General features: G+C 39.0%; 2 protein-coding genes across 2 annotated transcripts; both read right to left on the bottom strand.

The window, feature by feature from the left end:
• Positions 1-4,370: 4,370 nt before the first annotated feature.
• On the bottom strand, positions 4,371-8,292 carry cdk5 (cyclin dependent kinase 5). The gene is made up of 12 exons (XM_067252586.1): positions 8,139-8,292; positions 7,693-7,781; positions 7,505-7,572; positions 7,190-7,250; positions 7,024-7,080; positions 6,783-6,878; positions 5,858-5,932; positions 5,673-5,769; positions 5,425-5,494; positions 5,083-5,143; positions 4,901-4,981; positions 4,371-4,729 (listed from the first exon to the last, which is right to left on the bottom strand). Exons 1-12 carry the CDS (start codon positions 8,173-8,175, stop codon positions 4,643-4,645), a joined length of 879 nt encoding a protein of 292 aa, XP_067108687.1. The 5' UTR covers positions 8,176-8,292; the 3' UTR covers positions 4,371-4,642.
• A 223-nt stretch (positions 8,293-8,515) lies between these two features.
• On the bottom strand, positions 8,516-16,197 carry abcb8 (ATP-binding cassette, sub-family B (MDR/TAP), member 8). The gene is made up of 16 exons (XM_067253140.1): positions 16,080-16,197; positions 15,442-15,775; positions 15,113-15,268; positions 14,939-15,033; positions 14,263-14,368; positions 14,010-14,171; positions 13,797-13,882; positions 13,605-13,702; positions 13,400-13,505; positions 13,279-13,312; positions 13,001-13,137; positions 12,801-12,895; positions 12,511-12,644; positions 12,215-12,362; positions 9,446-9,696; positions 8,516-9,039 (listed from the first exon to the last, which is right to left on the bottom strand). The coding sequence occupies exons 1-16, from the start codon at positions 16,175-16,177 to the stop codon at positions 8,956-8,958; spliced, it is 2,124 nt and encodes a 707-aa protein (XP_067109241.1). The 5' UTR covers positions 16,178-16,197; the 3' UTR covers positions 8,516-8,955.
• Positions 16,198-16,335: the final 138 nt, after the last annotated feature.

The following is a 16,335-nucleotide window of genomic DNA, read 5'->3' as shown; positions in this document are numbered from 1 at the left end:
GGGGATGGGTGGGTGGGAAAAATGGGTTTGACAGCAAACTGTGAAAAAAAACATGTATTACACACCAACGGAGAGTGTAGACTAAAGAATAGTACACTATATCAATGCCTGAAAATAAATATAATATTACCATTAGAATAATACCACTTCCAAAACAGAACTCAGGTTTAACTGCCATGTGAAGGCATCAACAACGCTATTTGTTACGTTCCATTCTGTGGCATGTCCTTCAATTCAATGACTTTACAGTGTTTGAATCAGCCGAGTAAATTTCAATATTTCTCAACGTAAATCCAAGCAACTACACTCCACATGGAGTGCCACTGTGCTGGATGCCAAGTGTCTAGCCATGGGTAGCTTAACAAAATCTTTTCATTCTATTTGGTTGGACAACAAAATCATGCTGCCATCCAGGTTGATCTATGTTCCCTAGGGGCTCATTGGTGAAATGAGAATATCTTACCTGGAAAAAATTACTTAATAATAGACAGCTGACTTCATTGTTGCCTTTCTATTTAAATAGTTGAATGTACACAACCAGTTATTCAATCCTCTTATATAGAATCCTCTTAGTTCTGAGGGGAAAAAGGTAAACAGTAACCAGACGTTGTACAGAATATTTGAAGAGGGTGGAAGGACAGTTTGTGTGACGGAAATTACAACTTTTTTCCCTTTTTTTCACTTGAATGGTGAAATGTTTGTACATTTGTGGTCTCCCACTCTCTGAGCTAGTGTTGTAATATCAGGCATAGATTTTTCCATCATGGAAAAAGAGAGGATTTATCCTTCTGCTGTGGCCCCTCCTGCATCAGGCCAGTTGATGCACATGTCTTTTCACTTGACATTGCGGGTGTCGCTAAAATATATATTGTCTTACCACCATGGCTTTTCAGCCGCAAAGCATTCTTTAGCACAATTCCTATGTGGTAGTATCTATTTAAAATTAGTGGAGTACAAACGTTTTCAAGGTGATGTTCTCTCTTGACAGAAACAATTTGTAAATACCTGCTCAAATGCCATGAAGAAATTCTTTATATCTCTTGCGTTGAGACATTTGTTGGAAGTGAAAATCAAAGTGTTTCTCCATTCCTGCTGTTGGGACTTGAATTTGGATGGGCTAGCATTTGGCTTGCCATTCATGACACAGAGCCTACCCCAAGGGTTGCCCTGAATACGTGTAGTTATCCTAGTGGACCGCAAGTGTCTTCCAGTTTCAATTTATTTTGAGGACCGAATACTGAATAGATTTCTGTGAGATGCAGGAGACTTGCCTCAAAACATACTTCACCCATTCTATTCAGTTGGTTTGTAACACTGCAATGCATTGTATAATGGCATCATTATATTCTCTCATTATTAGAATTCCAGTACATGTAATACAACTTAAATGACACAGTTTGTGATGTATAAATGATCAAATATAATAAACAATATATTTAACCATCATCCTATGTACACAACTTTACTGTGTCTAATTTCTCTTTTTCCATATTTATCATTTCAGAGAACTGACTCCAGTTGTTTTATCTTTTGACTATGTTAATATTGAAGTGCAGTTTTGGTAACATTTTAGACTTAATATCCTTTTGTCTGTGTATTAGATGACTGTTGATGTGAAGCACAAAGCCTAGGAGATCAGCCATTGCTCCCAAGCCAATGACCGTCTATGATCATGACTACCTTATTGACACTGGTTATACCATGTACACCATGTAAATATGTACACTTATTTCAGCATTGTCTGGGAAGAGAACATCGCAATGAGCCAAAAAATGTAAACTTTTCAGGAGTGTTTGAAAATCCGGTTTATCAGTGTTGTCCTGTTGTGAGCAATAAATGCATTCATTTAAAAACGATTTTTGTCAACGCAAATAAGGCAATTTGACATCATTGGGGTATTCATTGTCAATTCTGATCCAAAACAATTCGGAGAGTGAAATGGTCTGCTGGTCTATGAATTACAGTGTGCACCATGTGTTACAATGATCTGAATTGTTCTTGTTTCATTGTCTAGATTTTGATTGTGTTCCATCCTAGCCTCTTGGCAGTGCTGTAGGCATACAGCTACCACCACTGTTGATAGGACAGCCAAGCTCCTTACAATTACTTATACTTAACAACAATTTATTATATTATTCTCTTGCATGTTTGCAGACAAAATATGAGTCATACAAATGTTAGTAACATTTTATTTGGGTCATTATGTTTCATGAATTACACAAGGCTGTCTACATGACCCTTCTCTACTCTCTGACTGCCAGTCAAACAACAGCATAACTGAGTCCACTAAATGCAGTAGTCAAAGCTAAAATAGGACCATCGAGTTGTAACATTGTTAGACATTGTGAGCTCAAACAATATTTAATGGATAGTTCACTGCATTATCATTTCCAGGCAGAATACAACATTATACACTTCAGTTCAATGGTTCAAACATAATCCTGCAGTGCATAATATGATTGCACCTACCTCTATTCCTCCTTGCATGACCATGGTGTATTCCCACCTTATGTACTCTCAGACGTTACTGACTTTGTAATGTTTGAATGTGGTATGCTGGAGCCAGATGAAACAAATGTACTATAGTTTTAACAATTGCTGAGATTATGCATTGTGACAAGGTCTCTTTATTTATATGGAGAGTCTCCAAATGAGTAAAGACTACCAAACCAATGAAAAGAGTGTGTTTAGGCGTTGGGATTTGATGTAACTTCCTGTAAAACTGGATCTTCCGGGATCACGTACAGACATACGTCTCATAAGATGTACTGTGGCCTTCTGGGAACAGGGTTTTGCTTCATTTGGCTCTATGAATCTATGTGCAGTCTTTGTGATTTTAACTCTGAACTCAAGTAAACATTAAATAGTTAACAACCTGTCTTAATCAAGTGTAATGTTCTTATGTTGTTTGAAATGGCAAGGTGATGCCAAAGGTTGTACTGTACCAGCATTTTCCTATCCTCTCTCTCTAGGAATTGTATGGTATATCATCATACTGTAGGAACTACAGTATAACACGGTAAGCAGTCCATTCACATTTCTGTTACCAAGACTACACAGTAACTTCTCCCAGACATGTCAATTCAATTCACTTTATTGATCCCAAAGGGAATTTAAGATGTCAATGTCTATTTTGTCAAAGTAATGACATTATAATTCAGTACCAACTGTTATTAAATATGGAATATCAGAGCCATTGGGTAAATAATTTTCACACCATGATGTGTGTACATTTTATTGAATATTGAACCATTGTAAATTAAATTGACACAGACTGCAAGTCCTACCAAAAACTGATACTAGGAAAGTGCAAAAGTTCACTCTTCATTCAAAATAAGATAAGTTGTTTTAACTAATGTCATACAGCAGTTTTTCTTAAATAGGATGAGGGCATTTTTTCATCATGAGAGAAATACTGTGATGAGCAGATGTCATGTTGTCTTCTAAAATGACACTACAGAGCCAAACAAAGAAATACATGGGGGCATTATGTATAAACGGTGCCTTGAGAAAGATTCTAGAGTCTCATTTAAGAATTCAAAGAAGCACGACTCATGAAAAGTCATAATGTATACAACAAAGAATACTACAAATACACACAAGCAGACATTCAATTACCCATAAATACATGCATTCTATTTTTTCGTGCCCTACATCAATAAAATAAAAATACTTTCTCTATTAGTAAAACCAAGTTTTTTTTACGTTTAAGCCTAAAGTACTTACTATCGGGAATAAAACAACGGCAGAGCTTGCAAACCATTTCTCACAATTAAATAACCTAGAGAACATAGCCAATACAAGGCTCAAATTTTATTACATGCTCTAAAAGGTATCAGTGGAAATTCTTTAACCTGTTCACAAAAGTTGTAAGACATTAGATCAATAAAGATGTTAAATGTACATAATTAATAGATATTAAGCAATTACTCAAGCTCATGGTCCACTTTTCAAAACATATCGGTTGGCCCAAACTGGAACTTATCTTTCAGTGTTCAACATAGTCAGTAGGGGTGAGACCTAAAACATTTAAAAATGAACTGCCATATACAAAGTGCTTAAAACAATACAAAAAGCTAAATACAAAGCCTGAGAGGTAACAGAAACAACAACAAAACATAAATAAGCTTCCTAGTCCACTTGACAATCTCCTTCTACAGATCAACTCCTTGTGATAATGAAGGACAATGGAAGTCTGTCTAACTGTTTAATGATTAAACTTTATATTATCAGAAGTAATTTGTCAAAATAGCGAAGCATTCTAAACAAATTGCTATGCTTCAGTTCACTTACAATTGTTCATAATGCTTTCTTTGTTTTCTGTTCTGGCTTGGGTTTCAACTGTCTATGAGGTCCAGATTTGTTCATTGCTACATATGTCCTGTTCCTGTAACCATAGTCTTCAAATAACATATCGAAACAGACTAAGAGTAGAAAGACATGCTAGTTAACAGAATCTACATAATCCATGTCTTGCAGAGCTGTGAAAACGTTGTTCTACAAGGAGGCACAGAAGGATTTAGGGAAGTGTCTGTTCCACAGGTGCAGTATGGGTCTTGTAGTGTGACCGGTCCTGTTAACTAGATGTAGTGAAGGAGAGTTGATGCTGATGGCTGAGGTTTACCCATTGATATTTTGTCATCTAAGGTGGGCAGAAATCAGCAAAGTAGGGGTGCTGCAAGGCCTCCTCGGCAGAGATCCTCTGGACAGGATTACATTTAAGCAGATTCTGTGTTTAAAAGAAACAAATTGTAAGTGTTGCGTTGCGTAAAATTACAACATTAAAACCTAATGCATTCCAGCACTATTGGGAAGAGCCTCTGTGTAGCTCCACCTGCTGGTGACTAAGTTGAACTGCCTGCTGTAGGCACACCACAGCTATTGGGATGGCCACACTAACCTGCAGCAGATCCCGCCCTGTGCTACTTAGTTTAGGAACAACATTCACCAGGGAAGTGGTGGCAGGATACATCGGGTACGGCTGTAGGCAAAATGAGGTAAAAGGAAACTGTTTGTTTACCAACACCAGTTCGTATAAAAATGATCCAGAATAAAGTTTAAAGGCGAACAACAGTGGTATACCTTGTAATCTGGGAGCTTTGTCATTGTCTGCCATTGTTCTTCAGTTGGTGTACCCAACAATGTGACACAGTATTAAGGAAGAGCAAACACCAAAGTAAAAAACAACCAGCAAGGAAGTAGAGAAGTCCTGGTGTGACAGGTGGAAAAACTGTGGAATTCTCTAAATGAAACATTCAATTTGTTACAAGATCAATACTAAAACATCAACATTTTGGTCAAATGGACCTAACAAAACAATATTCTATCAAAGGGTTCTCATAGTGATCCTATTCTAAAAATAAGACATATTATTCTACAGACATCTAAACATGACATCAATCTCACAGATTGAAGAAAGGATATCTGAAGATCCGCTTCAACTGGTCGTCCACATCATTACCCGGGAATAAAGGTCTTCCAGCATTCGCCAGCTCTGAATAGAAGCATCTCATTAAGGCCAGCATAAGCCATGTATACTACTGGGAATTAACATCATTAAACATGTAAAGGTGACAAGACAAGCTCTTTATCAGGTGGGAAAAGAGTTAGGCCTACATCTGCAGCTGACAATGTGTATACTAGAGGAGAAATGTTGCACTAGTAAAACATACCTGCAAATATGCATCCGGCAGACCACATGTCAATGGAGGTAGAATACAGTTTAGCACCAAAAAGTACATCTGGAGGCCTGTACCACAACGTCACCACCTGGACAGAGACATACCACAAGAAATCACTGACCTGTGTCACTAGTGAATGAGACCCTTAACCGCTAGTTAGCGCATTTAATATTTACCTCAGCGGAGTAACACCTCACTGGTATTCCAAAGGCTCGAGCTAAGCCAAAGTCAGCAAGCTTCAGTTCCCCATTCTACAGGGACACAATCACAGTGCCAGGAGAATTACTAACACATCGGGCCTTTGGAAATTAAGATGCATCATTATTTTCCATTTAGGCCTACATTCTCATCAACTCTTTGGCTTATTCATTAAGCACTGAATAAGCCCTTATAATAAACCAACAAAGAAACTAAGTCAGTTGTGTGAAACCACATAGTTTGTCTGTGTTTCTAAAAGATAATCCTATGGATTATTATCAATTTCATTTATTTTACTTTTCATGAAGAAATTAACTTTTACAATGGTTGCCCCTCCCCCACTAAAACAGTGCACATGTTTTTAAGAAACTTGTCTTAAACACAGACCTTAGTTTAGCTATTTCCTGTGGAAAATATATTAGGACTTATGGGTTAGGAACAGGAAGAAACAACCTCCATACATGCATACAATGATATCTCTTAGCTATTTCTAAGAGTATCTACATTTAGCTACATTATATTACAACATTTTGTCTTGCTACGTATCCTGTGTTCATTTTATGCCCCATACTGGTTTTGGTGAAGCCGCATCCCTCCTTTAATTGCATATGTGCCTGCACATTGTGTTATGATAACATTTTATTGAACATAGGGAGTCAGGTGGCTGAGCGGTGAGGGAATCGGGCTAGTAATCCGAAGGTTGCCAGTTCGATTCCCGGCCGTGCCAACTGACGTTGTGTCCTTGGGCAAGGCACTTCAACCTACTTGCCTCGGGGGAATGTCCCTGTACTTACTGTAAGTCGCTCTGGATAAGACTGTCTGCTAAATGACTAAATGTAACATTCCTGTTAACAGAGACTTTCCCATTCCTCTGTTACGAAAACCCACCAACTGTGGACTTACTCTGTTGATGAGGAGGTTTTGGGGCTTCAGGTCTCTGTGGAGTACATTCCGACTGTGACAGAAGGCGAGGCCCTTCAACAGCTGGTACATGAACGACTGAACAAGTATGGAGGGAGGAACACACAATAGACAATGACACAGTCGATCCAACTGAGATCAAGCTCCTAAACAAGGGCTGAATATCTGAATCAAACAAGGAATTTGATGTTTCATCTTAACTTGTCCTATGGCAAAGACTCACCTTGACAGTTTCCGGATCCAAATCTCCATTGCAGCTGTCAAAGTATTTCTTTAGATCCTGTAGCATTACAATATAAACCCAACCCAAATAGGTATGTAAGGAATACATCAACTATTTGGATAATCCAACACTAGACTAGCATCTGTAAGCATTGAGCATTCCTCACCTGATCACAATATTCAAACACTAAGGTTAGCTTCTTGTCACTGTGCAGGACATCATGCAACCTATGGGAGACGGTATGTTAGTACAAGAAATTACACATTTAAGCATAATCCCAGTGGTTTGGGAAAGAAACATACTGATGGATCCTCACACCATAGACATAATATAGGACAAATATACAGGCCTGTTAGTTTACTTCTAAAAAGTCCTACCACAAACTGCACAACAATTACAGAGATCCGTAACCAGCAAGTTGGCCAATAAGCACGTTGACACTCTTAAATGCCGGCTATGGCAATGGGTACAGCACACATACCTGACAATATTTTTGTGTTTTAGCTCTTTCAGAAGGCAAATCTCTCGCAAGGCAGAACTAGGAACTCCCTAAAAGAATCAAGTAGGATGATCATTTGAAGTGATTGCAAAGTTGTTGCACTACTAGCTAGCTAGGCTAGCTATAGTATAATAGTATCAATAAAAGTATCAATAAATGCAAGAACATACCTCGTCGTCGTCATCCAGTCTAACTCTTTTTAAAGCTACAATTTCATGTGTCTCTCGGTTTTTAGCTTTGAAAACAGTGCCATATGTACCTGCAAATGACGGAAGCACGAATTAATAATTGAATGTAAGCTAACTAGCTCTAGGCTCCATTTAGCCTAGCTTGCTAACTACATAAACTACAATCTAACAAACTAGATGTACTATTCGCTCGATCTTAATGTAAAACTTTAGCTAGTGTTTACCAAATGTAATTATATCTAGATTTATGTCTTCATTTATTCAATAGCTAGCAAACTATGGCATATATAATTGTCAGCTTGCTACAGAACAAGTAGCAACACTAGCTACTTTATCTTGCGAGCTAGCTAGTAGTAGGCTTAGGTGAGATGGCAATAAGCTTTTCAGAAACAATGTGATGGCGTTAAAACGGCTACAGATGCGTTTACCTTCTCCAATTTTCTCGAGCTTCTCATACTTCTGCATTTTTTGACAGAGAGGCTAACTTCGGCTAGCTAGCTAACAGTGATGAAATGCCACCCTAGCCAGGGGTTGGGATGATGTGATGATGACGTTAAGCTAGCTAGCTAGGTAAACGGCTAGGGCTAGCTAGCTGCAGAGTTCCAACAAGCAGGGCTTGATTTGATAGTTAAACTAACACCATGGTCACCTAAAGGCCAAATGAGGAATTGCAACACAGGCAAATCATATTTACTACCCACTTTGCCCAAATTCCTAAAGGGAAACAAAAGCATACGTTTGGTCTAATGATTGTTTATCAACAATTACAATTACTTATCAGCAAATTACTCTTAACTAGCAATAGTCTTCCCAGCCAGTGTAATCCTGTTATGGATTTAGCTAAATGAGTAGGTTGTAATAATCTGTCCAATGCCAGTACCCCTCTAGCAACATTAACACACTATTTTATATTGAATACAAAGTAAAAGAACAATGATAAAATATTTAATTGATCATAGTTACTTACATGTCTAGCATCAAAATAACCTTGCTAAAACAGTACTCAATCAGTTCAAGATCTAAACATGTTGCAATAAAGGCAGCCTTTGGCTGCAAGACATTATCCAGTTGGCCCACTCATACATGTTGAGATGTATTAAATGGAATCATAGTTAAATTAAACTAAAAAAATTACAGTACATTTACATCTTTTTTTCATGACTATTCTGATTTTTTGGGGAAAATTGGACATGTTACACAAATGCGTTACAGACATCAGTTGATGTGTACAGTGTGTCTGGTCGATCATTTCTTTTCCTCTGCTCTTTGTCTACGGATCAGTTCTGCATAGAGTCCTCCTTTGCTCAGCAAGTCCAAGTGAGATCCCGCCTTCAAAAACAATAAATGGTTAGAGTTGGCCACTTGTAATTACAATAAGTAAAGTGTTTGGTTATGAGGGACAAAACTTGTGGTGTTTGAAATAATTGTTATTATAATAATAATAAAAACCTTTGTTCTGTCACATATATATTTATTCTTTATGTATTATTATCTTTTGAATGTATGTAATCTTCATACATAATAAGTATGCATGCTTATTTTAATTACCCAAATATGACTTGTACAATTTAAGTTAAAAAAAACGCACCCATCTGCAACTGAGGCAAGCACGCCCCAGAAATTCCCCAGAAATTGTACCCTCTCTAGTTGTATTTAAAGTCCTTAATTCTCTTGAAAAAAAAGGCTGTGCAGTCACACACAGGATCAATATGTCCGTCTGTTGCTGCAATCTCACCTCTACGATGCGGCCGTTGCTCATGACACAGATGAGGTCAGCTCCCTGGATGGTGCTGAGGCGATGGGCAATGATGAGTACGGTCCGGCCTGTAGTGGCCCTGTCCAGAGCCTCCTGTACCACACGCTCTGACTCCGCATCAAGGGCACTGGTGGCCTCATCCAACACCAGGATGCTGGGGTTCTTGATCAGGGCACGAGCAATGGCAATCCGTTGCTTCTGTCCCCCTGACAGAGTTGCCCCACGTTCACCTGTGTGCCCGCAGGGAAAAAGCAAACTGCCTTTGGTAAATATAGCTCACTATCCACCTTATGGGCCCGTTTCTGTACTAATATCTGGCTTCTGTGCTGACTATGGGCAGCTCTACTACTATGGAGGACAAACCTTCTGCTCTCAATGTTATCACAACGTAGAGTTCCAAGCGTCAACAAATGCAAAACTGAACTTTTTGCTCATTTAACATTGTGATAAAAAACACAATTGCAGGGATGCCAACTTTTCAAAAAACCTTGGAGTGAGATTTGGTTGGGCCAACCGAAACACGTGTGTTTGTCATGTCTCGTCTCGTTGTATAAATAAGATTGAGTACAAAATAAAGAAGCCAATGACAAAAGGCTCTCACAAACAAGCTAGAAATGGTTAGTGGCTTACTTGTGCTTTCCTATGAGTATCTAGTTTTGATTGCTGTTACCAAGACTTGTCCTGCTTAAAAACCATCAAACTCTAGTATGCTGTTCTTATGCCTTGGTTATATGAGAAGCCTTAAAAAAAAAACTTAAGTCCCATTCACTGTTGACATTCTCCTTAGAAGTTGAGGCAAACTGATCATCCACATCCTCAAACACCTGAGTGGCATCCATGGGCTCATAACTGCTCATCTGTAAATGTAACTGTGTTTCCTCTGTGTACATTTAAACACCACTGTGATTTCCCACAATGACAATAAGACTTACATTTGTCTAACATAAGTCTTACAATAACTTTGATCAATGCATTAAGACATCAAGCATCTTATTGACCGTGTGTGAAATCTACACAGTACCATTTACATGTACACAGCGTGTAATGTATTGTGCTATAACATGTATAGTACATAATGATGTTATTAGTATGTGGATACAAGAAAGTATGTATGTGGTACGTAATAAGATGGCTCAATAAAAGAAGTCAAGTTCTGTGACCATCCTTGTCATGTGGCTCATAGAAACAAGAAGAAGACAGGGGACAGTGTCCTGGTTTGCAGATGAGCAGTAGTGAGTCTACAAATGTTGTCCTGATGTATGAGGATGTAGTTGATCGGTTTGCCTCTAAGAACAACAACTCAACAGTGACTGTGACTAGTTTTCTTTTTAAAGGCTTCTCACAGAACAATGGCAACAACAACAAAAATAGACACTGGAGGGTTTGATGCTTTTCAAGAAGGACGAGTCTTGGTATGGTCATCAGAACTACACACTGACTTGAAAGTATGCTACTATAACTAGAACGTGTTTGTAGGAGCAGAGATCATTTTGTCATTGTCTCCTTTTTTAATGCAACCTAATTAACACAATAAAGTAGTCTTGTTTTGTCCTTGGCTAATGGACACTGTCAATAAGATGCTTGCATTTGCCTTACTGCACTGATCCAAGATATCTATTGTATGTCTGGCAGAATAATGTCTCGGAGCCCAAATCTCAATCAACCTCCTCCCTTGATGTATCATACTCACTCATCATGTCTTTGCTTTATTAAATATTTCTCTAAAGATTGCTACCAATGCTATAGGCCTATGTTGTAGATGTTGACAACACCTGTCTGGTGTGTTAGAAGAGGTACCTTACACCTTAGAAATGTGTCCTGTAGCCACCATCACTGCAGTTACACTGGTGTCTGTCTAGTGGGATTTAAAGTGTAAATGAGACAGTCGTTTCCTAAGCAAACTAATACGGCATATTTGAAACTACACAACACAGATGTAGTATCGCTATTTAAGCAAATCCACCAAAAAACTCAAAGGTAGAATTCCAGTTGTTTAGGAAGCTATATGGGGAAGCTAGCATCCCCAGTACATGAGTCAAAAGTCCCAGATCAGTTTTTCAATTGATGAAACATACTTATCACTCAAATTAGAGCCAATGCCTGTGTGAATACTGTCCCGTATGTGGCACTGGGGTTTTAACAGTTTAAGACGTCTATAATTAGCTAATATTGTTGATATTATTGTGCACAGGTATTTTAGTCTAGTTAATATGTAATTTAATTCCATAATTTCCCCAGGAATAACTATTAAAACGTATTTCAGGAAAAACGCTCAAAAGGGTTTGTCCTCCCTACTACTACAGCCGTGGCCAAAAGTATTGGGAGCGACATACATTTTGTGTTTGCAAAGCTTGCAAAGGCCTTGGCATAAAAGGACTGCTCACATAATTTCAGTAAGTCATATCATCATCACAAGGGAAAGTGTGAACTAGTTTTAGCCAGGTGAAATCACTATCATTCTGATGGGATTTTAAGAGCAGATTGACTGCTGTAAAAGAGGGGACTATTTGCATATATTGAAAATGTTCACCCCAAAAAATCAAAAAAAAAATGAAATGTGCCTTGTTGTGATTACAGTATTCTAGAAACATGTGAAAACATTTTCTTCAAATACTGAACCAGCAAACTTCTCAAAACACAACATTTATCATTGCCAAAACGATATGGCCACGACGATACACCCTTTATCCACAGACTACCACTGTTTGTTGACCACATCAAAGGCCTTAGTTGCAAACCCACACATACCGACCACGGTGTTGTATCCCTCTGGAAAGCCTGTGATGAAGCGGTGAGCATTGGCTTGCTTGGCAGCGTTGATGACCTCAGCGTCAGTTGCCTCAGGCTTCCCAAAGCGAATATTCTCCAAAACGGAACAGCCGAACAACACAGGCTCCTGCGAGAGGGGTTAGAAAAGATAGAAAAAGAATTTGAGCAAAATGCTAGTTTTGTTTTTCTTTTCAGCTGACACAGGTGTCTCTCTACAGAGCGAGACGTGTGATGTTCATTTACATGGAAAGGCAGTCTCCTTGCTTCAAATGTACCTGATTGATGTAACCAATGACCTGCCCTCTGAGCCAGGAGGGGTCGAGGGTCCGGATGTCGAGCCCATCCAGCATGATCACACCACCGATGGGGTCATAGAAACGCTCCAGCAAGGAAGCAACAGTGGACTTTCCTAAGAAATTATGAGTCTTGTATTATATCAGACATAGATGCCATATTGACTGTCTTTCCTTGAATAATGTAATCAGTATGTAATTGTTGATTATTTGCCTTATGTGTACAGTATATGCAGAATGACGGCATCAGCAGGAGATGGTGGGACACATACCTCCTCCTGACTCCCCAACGATAGCGATAGTCTTACTGGGAGGTAGTGTGAGGTTGAAGTTTTTCAGGATCTGGTGGCCAGGTCTTGTAGGGTAACTTTGGAGAGAGAAAGACTGGAAAATAGCACCCCCTGCTGTGTATGTCTCATATAGTGTGTATGGTGGTTTGTGTATCATGTGTATCATTATGGTGGCTTCTTGCCTGAAAAAGATGTCCATGAAGTCAACTCTTCCAACAAGAGAATTGTATGGGATGCGACCTCCCCCGGTCAGTGGGATGGTGGGCTCTAAAGCCAAATACTCAAAAACACGGGCACCTGAGCTGATGCCTCTCACCATCTAGCAAAATTAAGTGAGAAAGAAAAATGTACGATTTAATACCCTAACTCACATGTAAAGTGTGAGTAGACTAGATCAAAAAGACAAAATGCTTATATTTCTAACACTTTTGTAATTGATATTTAAAGTGCCTGAACTTACTTGGCCAAAGAGGATAGAGATACTTGCCAAAGACCTGAGCAGAGAAGGACAACATTAATATATTCCCTTTGTTGGATTAGCATTGCTACAGATCTTTTACAAAAACATCATATATCTTTACCTCTGAACGGTTTGGGAGGCCACCAGGAAAGACATAAGGTCACCTGGAGACATTTCATCTCCAGCCATTAAAGATCCACCTGCAAAAATGGTCCCTAGTACAATACCTGTCCAAAAAGTGAGAAAACAGCATAATTTAAAAACTATGGTGTTACAAAAGATGCAAACCAATCCATTTTCTGTAGGCCCATTGAAGACACACTTACAGTTCAAGACAACGTTAGATAGGCCTTGAAAAACAGCTATTCCTGAGCCAAGAGATTCATTTATTTCACAAGATTTGTCCACCTCTAGGGCATATAACCTGAAACACAGATGACAATATTGTGTCTGGGTCTTTATCAACAATAATAATAATTCAGTAAGTCCTGTAGTAATGCAAGTACAACTTCACTCACTGAAGTTCTCGCTCCTCCATAGCAAACGCTTTCACTGTCCGTACGTTGCCAAGTGCCTCATCTGCCACCCCTGTTGCTTTAGACACCTAGAAAGAAACACAAGCACACACACAAAAGGAAATTCAAAATAGCAATAAGCCACAAAGGTTAAGTAACATAAGAATTAGTTAATTAATCTATTTTTTTGATCCACCAAGTAACTATTGCCCTTACCTGATCCTGAGCCATGCGGGACAGCCTGCGTAGAAATGAACCAACTAGAGCACCTGCTCCCACCAGACAGGGCAGAACCACAACCATCATACCAGTGAGTTTGGGGGAGATGACATAGAGGGACACAAAACACCCAACTGTCTGTGTGGCACTCCGCAAGCCCTGTTGATATAAAAAAAAAAACAGCTAAATGAACACATAATCTTAAACAGTGTCCCTTGGTCTGACAAGTCTGACATTTAATCTGGCATACCTGAGAGACGACTAGTTTAAAGGAAGACTTGAACTCCTGAATGTCAGCAGTTAAACGGTTCACAATCTGGCCTGTCTTATTGGCATCATAGAAGGCAACATCTTGCCTGAAACAAACAAAATAAATCTTGTGAGAATAGGAATAACTAGTACTACTTCCTGTGAATTGTGTGGGGTGTCAAACTCAATTGAGTTCATGGGCCACATGCAGCCCAAATAAATCTCAGAGAGGCCGGACCAGTAAAACCATGTCATAATAAATAACATTTTCACATTTCTACCTTTCTTTTAGTGAAAAGTACAAATACATTCTGAAAACATTCACAATTAAGGAATCATCCCATTTACAAAACAGACATTCAACAGCCTGAGATGTCTTTAGAAAAATAACTGCTATTTCAAAAATCACCACATTCTGTCAGTGTACTGGACACGTGCGTTACAGTTTACAGATCACAGTGGATCTGCAAAGGCACAAAACGTTAAGGACAGTGAATTTTGGAACTGAACAATAACGTGGTATTTTACTTCTTCATGATTCAACTTTTCATAAATTATCCAGTGGTCCTGATTGGACCCTTTGGCAGGTTGATTCTGTCCTGCGGGCCTGCATGTTTGACACCCCCTGATATAGAGACATACCAATATTTTAGACTATGTTTAGGCTGTTGTATTACCTGAGTAAAGAGGCGAAAAGGGACTTTCTCATATCCGATGCCACTCTTTCTCCTACCCTGGACAGCAGAATTATGTAACCGCTGGTCAGCAGACCCTGCAAATAAAAACACATTAGTCCAATGCAGATTAAATGTGTCAAATCATAAAATCTGACATGTTCCAAAAGCACGTACCTGGAGACCATACAACCCAAGCAGCTTCAGAGCAGGACTCCTAATCTCTGTCATGTAGTTCCCTGTATGCTCTCTCATGTAGCGGGCAACTACATTTACCAAATCCCCCAACATTAGTGGAATTTCAATGTTCAAGACGGCAGCACCAAAAGCCAGCTAAAGAACAAAATGTTAGTCATGATTATAAAGTAGGCTAGATTAGAGTTGATAGTCTATGTCATACAGCCTATGAGGTAATTTATTGATATCAAAGCATGATAGTGAGAGTGACTTCTTTTGCAAAGTATATCATCAACACTATGACATGCTGTTTGTGTCATGCTACTTACCACAATGGCCCCAATAAGGGCAAGGAGTTGAGGTTTGACAAATTCCCATAGGACCTCCCAACTGAACTCTGCCACAGTTTCTTTGATTGGAAATTCTTCTGGACCATTGTTATTTACATCTAGGTGGCAATATGCAACATTGCCAAAAAGTCGTGCAGAGACAGTGAGACCCACTGGTCCTAAAATCCATTTCAGACCTACTCTTGGAGATTTCAATGTCCGGCAGGTAGACTGTCGAAATGCTCTCTGTGCCAGACCCCAGACACGGTTTCTGGCATTTTCACGTCCAGTGAAGTTAGCTGCATTGGACACTGGAGTTGAGTTAAAATGACTCCTGAAATAAACAGTGACCATCAGTGCGTTAATAAGTATTCTTCATTACTAGGAGTAGTAGATACACCTTACATGTTTCATCCAGACACCAGTAGTATATGAGCTCTATGAGCTCCTCGTGCATCGGGGGTGATAAAAGAAATAACACCTAGAAATTTGATATTGTTTTCTAATGGATAACAAAGGACACAAGAGTCCTAGGTAGCTTAATGCTTCTAGAAAGTTGACAATTTACTTATCTAACTACAGTAAGCTATACCTAGCTAACTATGGGGAGCTTATAAAAAGCTAGTAAGTTTCCCTACCTTGAATGTCTCCACAAGTCTTGTGTTTTATTGACTCGCGAATAAAGGGGACGCACTTGTGCAGTGGTACTAATTCTGTAACACATTAAGTGAAACATGTTGCAATGCTTAACTGGACATTTATTTGAATTTTAACTGAGCGCCTGGCTCAGGGGTACTGGTTCAAGGAGTTACATGCAGGCTGACATTGAAATATCCCACAATGCATCACTTTTTTTAGGTGACAGTGACAGAAGTAATTTCTTCGGAACGTTTA

The sequence above is a fragment of the Osmerus mordax genome, chromosome 16, assembly GCF_038355195.1.
Source record: "Osmerus mordax isolate fOsmMor3 chromosome 16, fOsmMor3.pri, whole genome shotgun sequence".
Taxonomy (NCBI): Eukaryota; Metazoa; Chordata; class Actinopteri; order Osmeriformes; family Osmeridae; genus Osmerus; species Osmerus mordax.
Note: the sequence above shows the minus strand (reverse complement) of the source record. Positions and strands in the feature narration are given on the sequence as shown.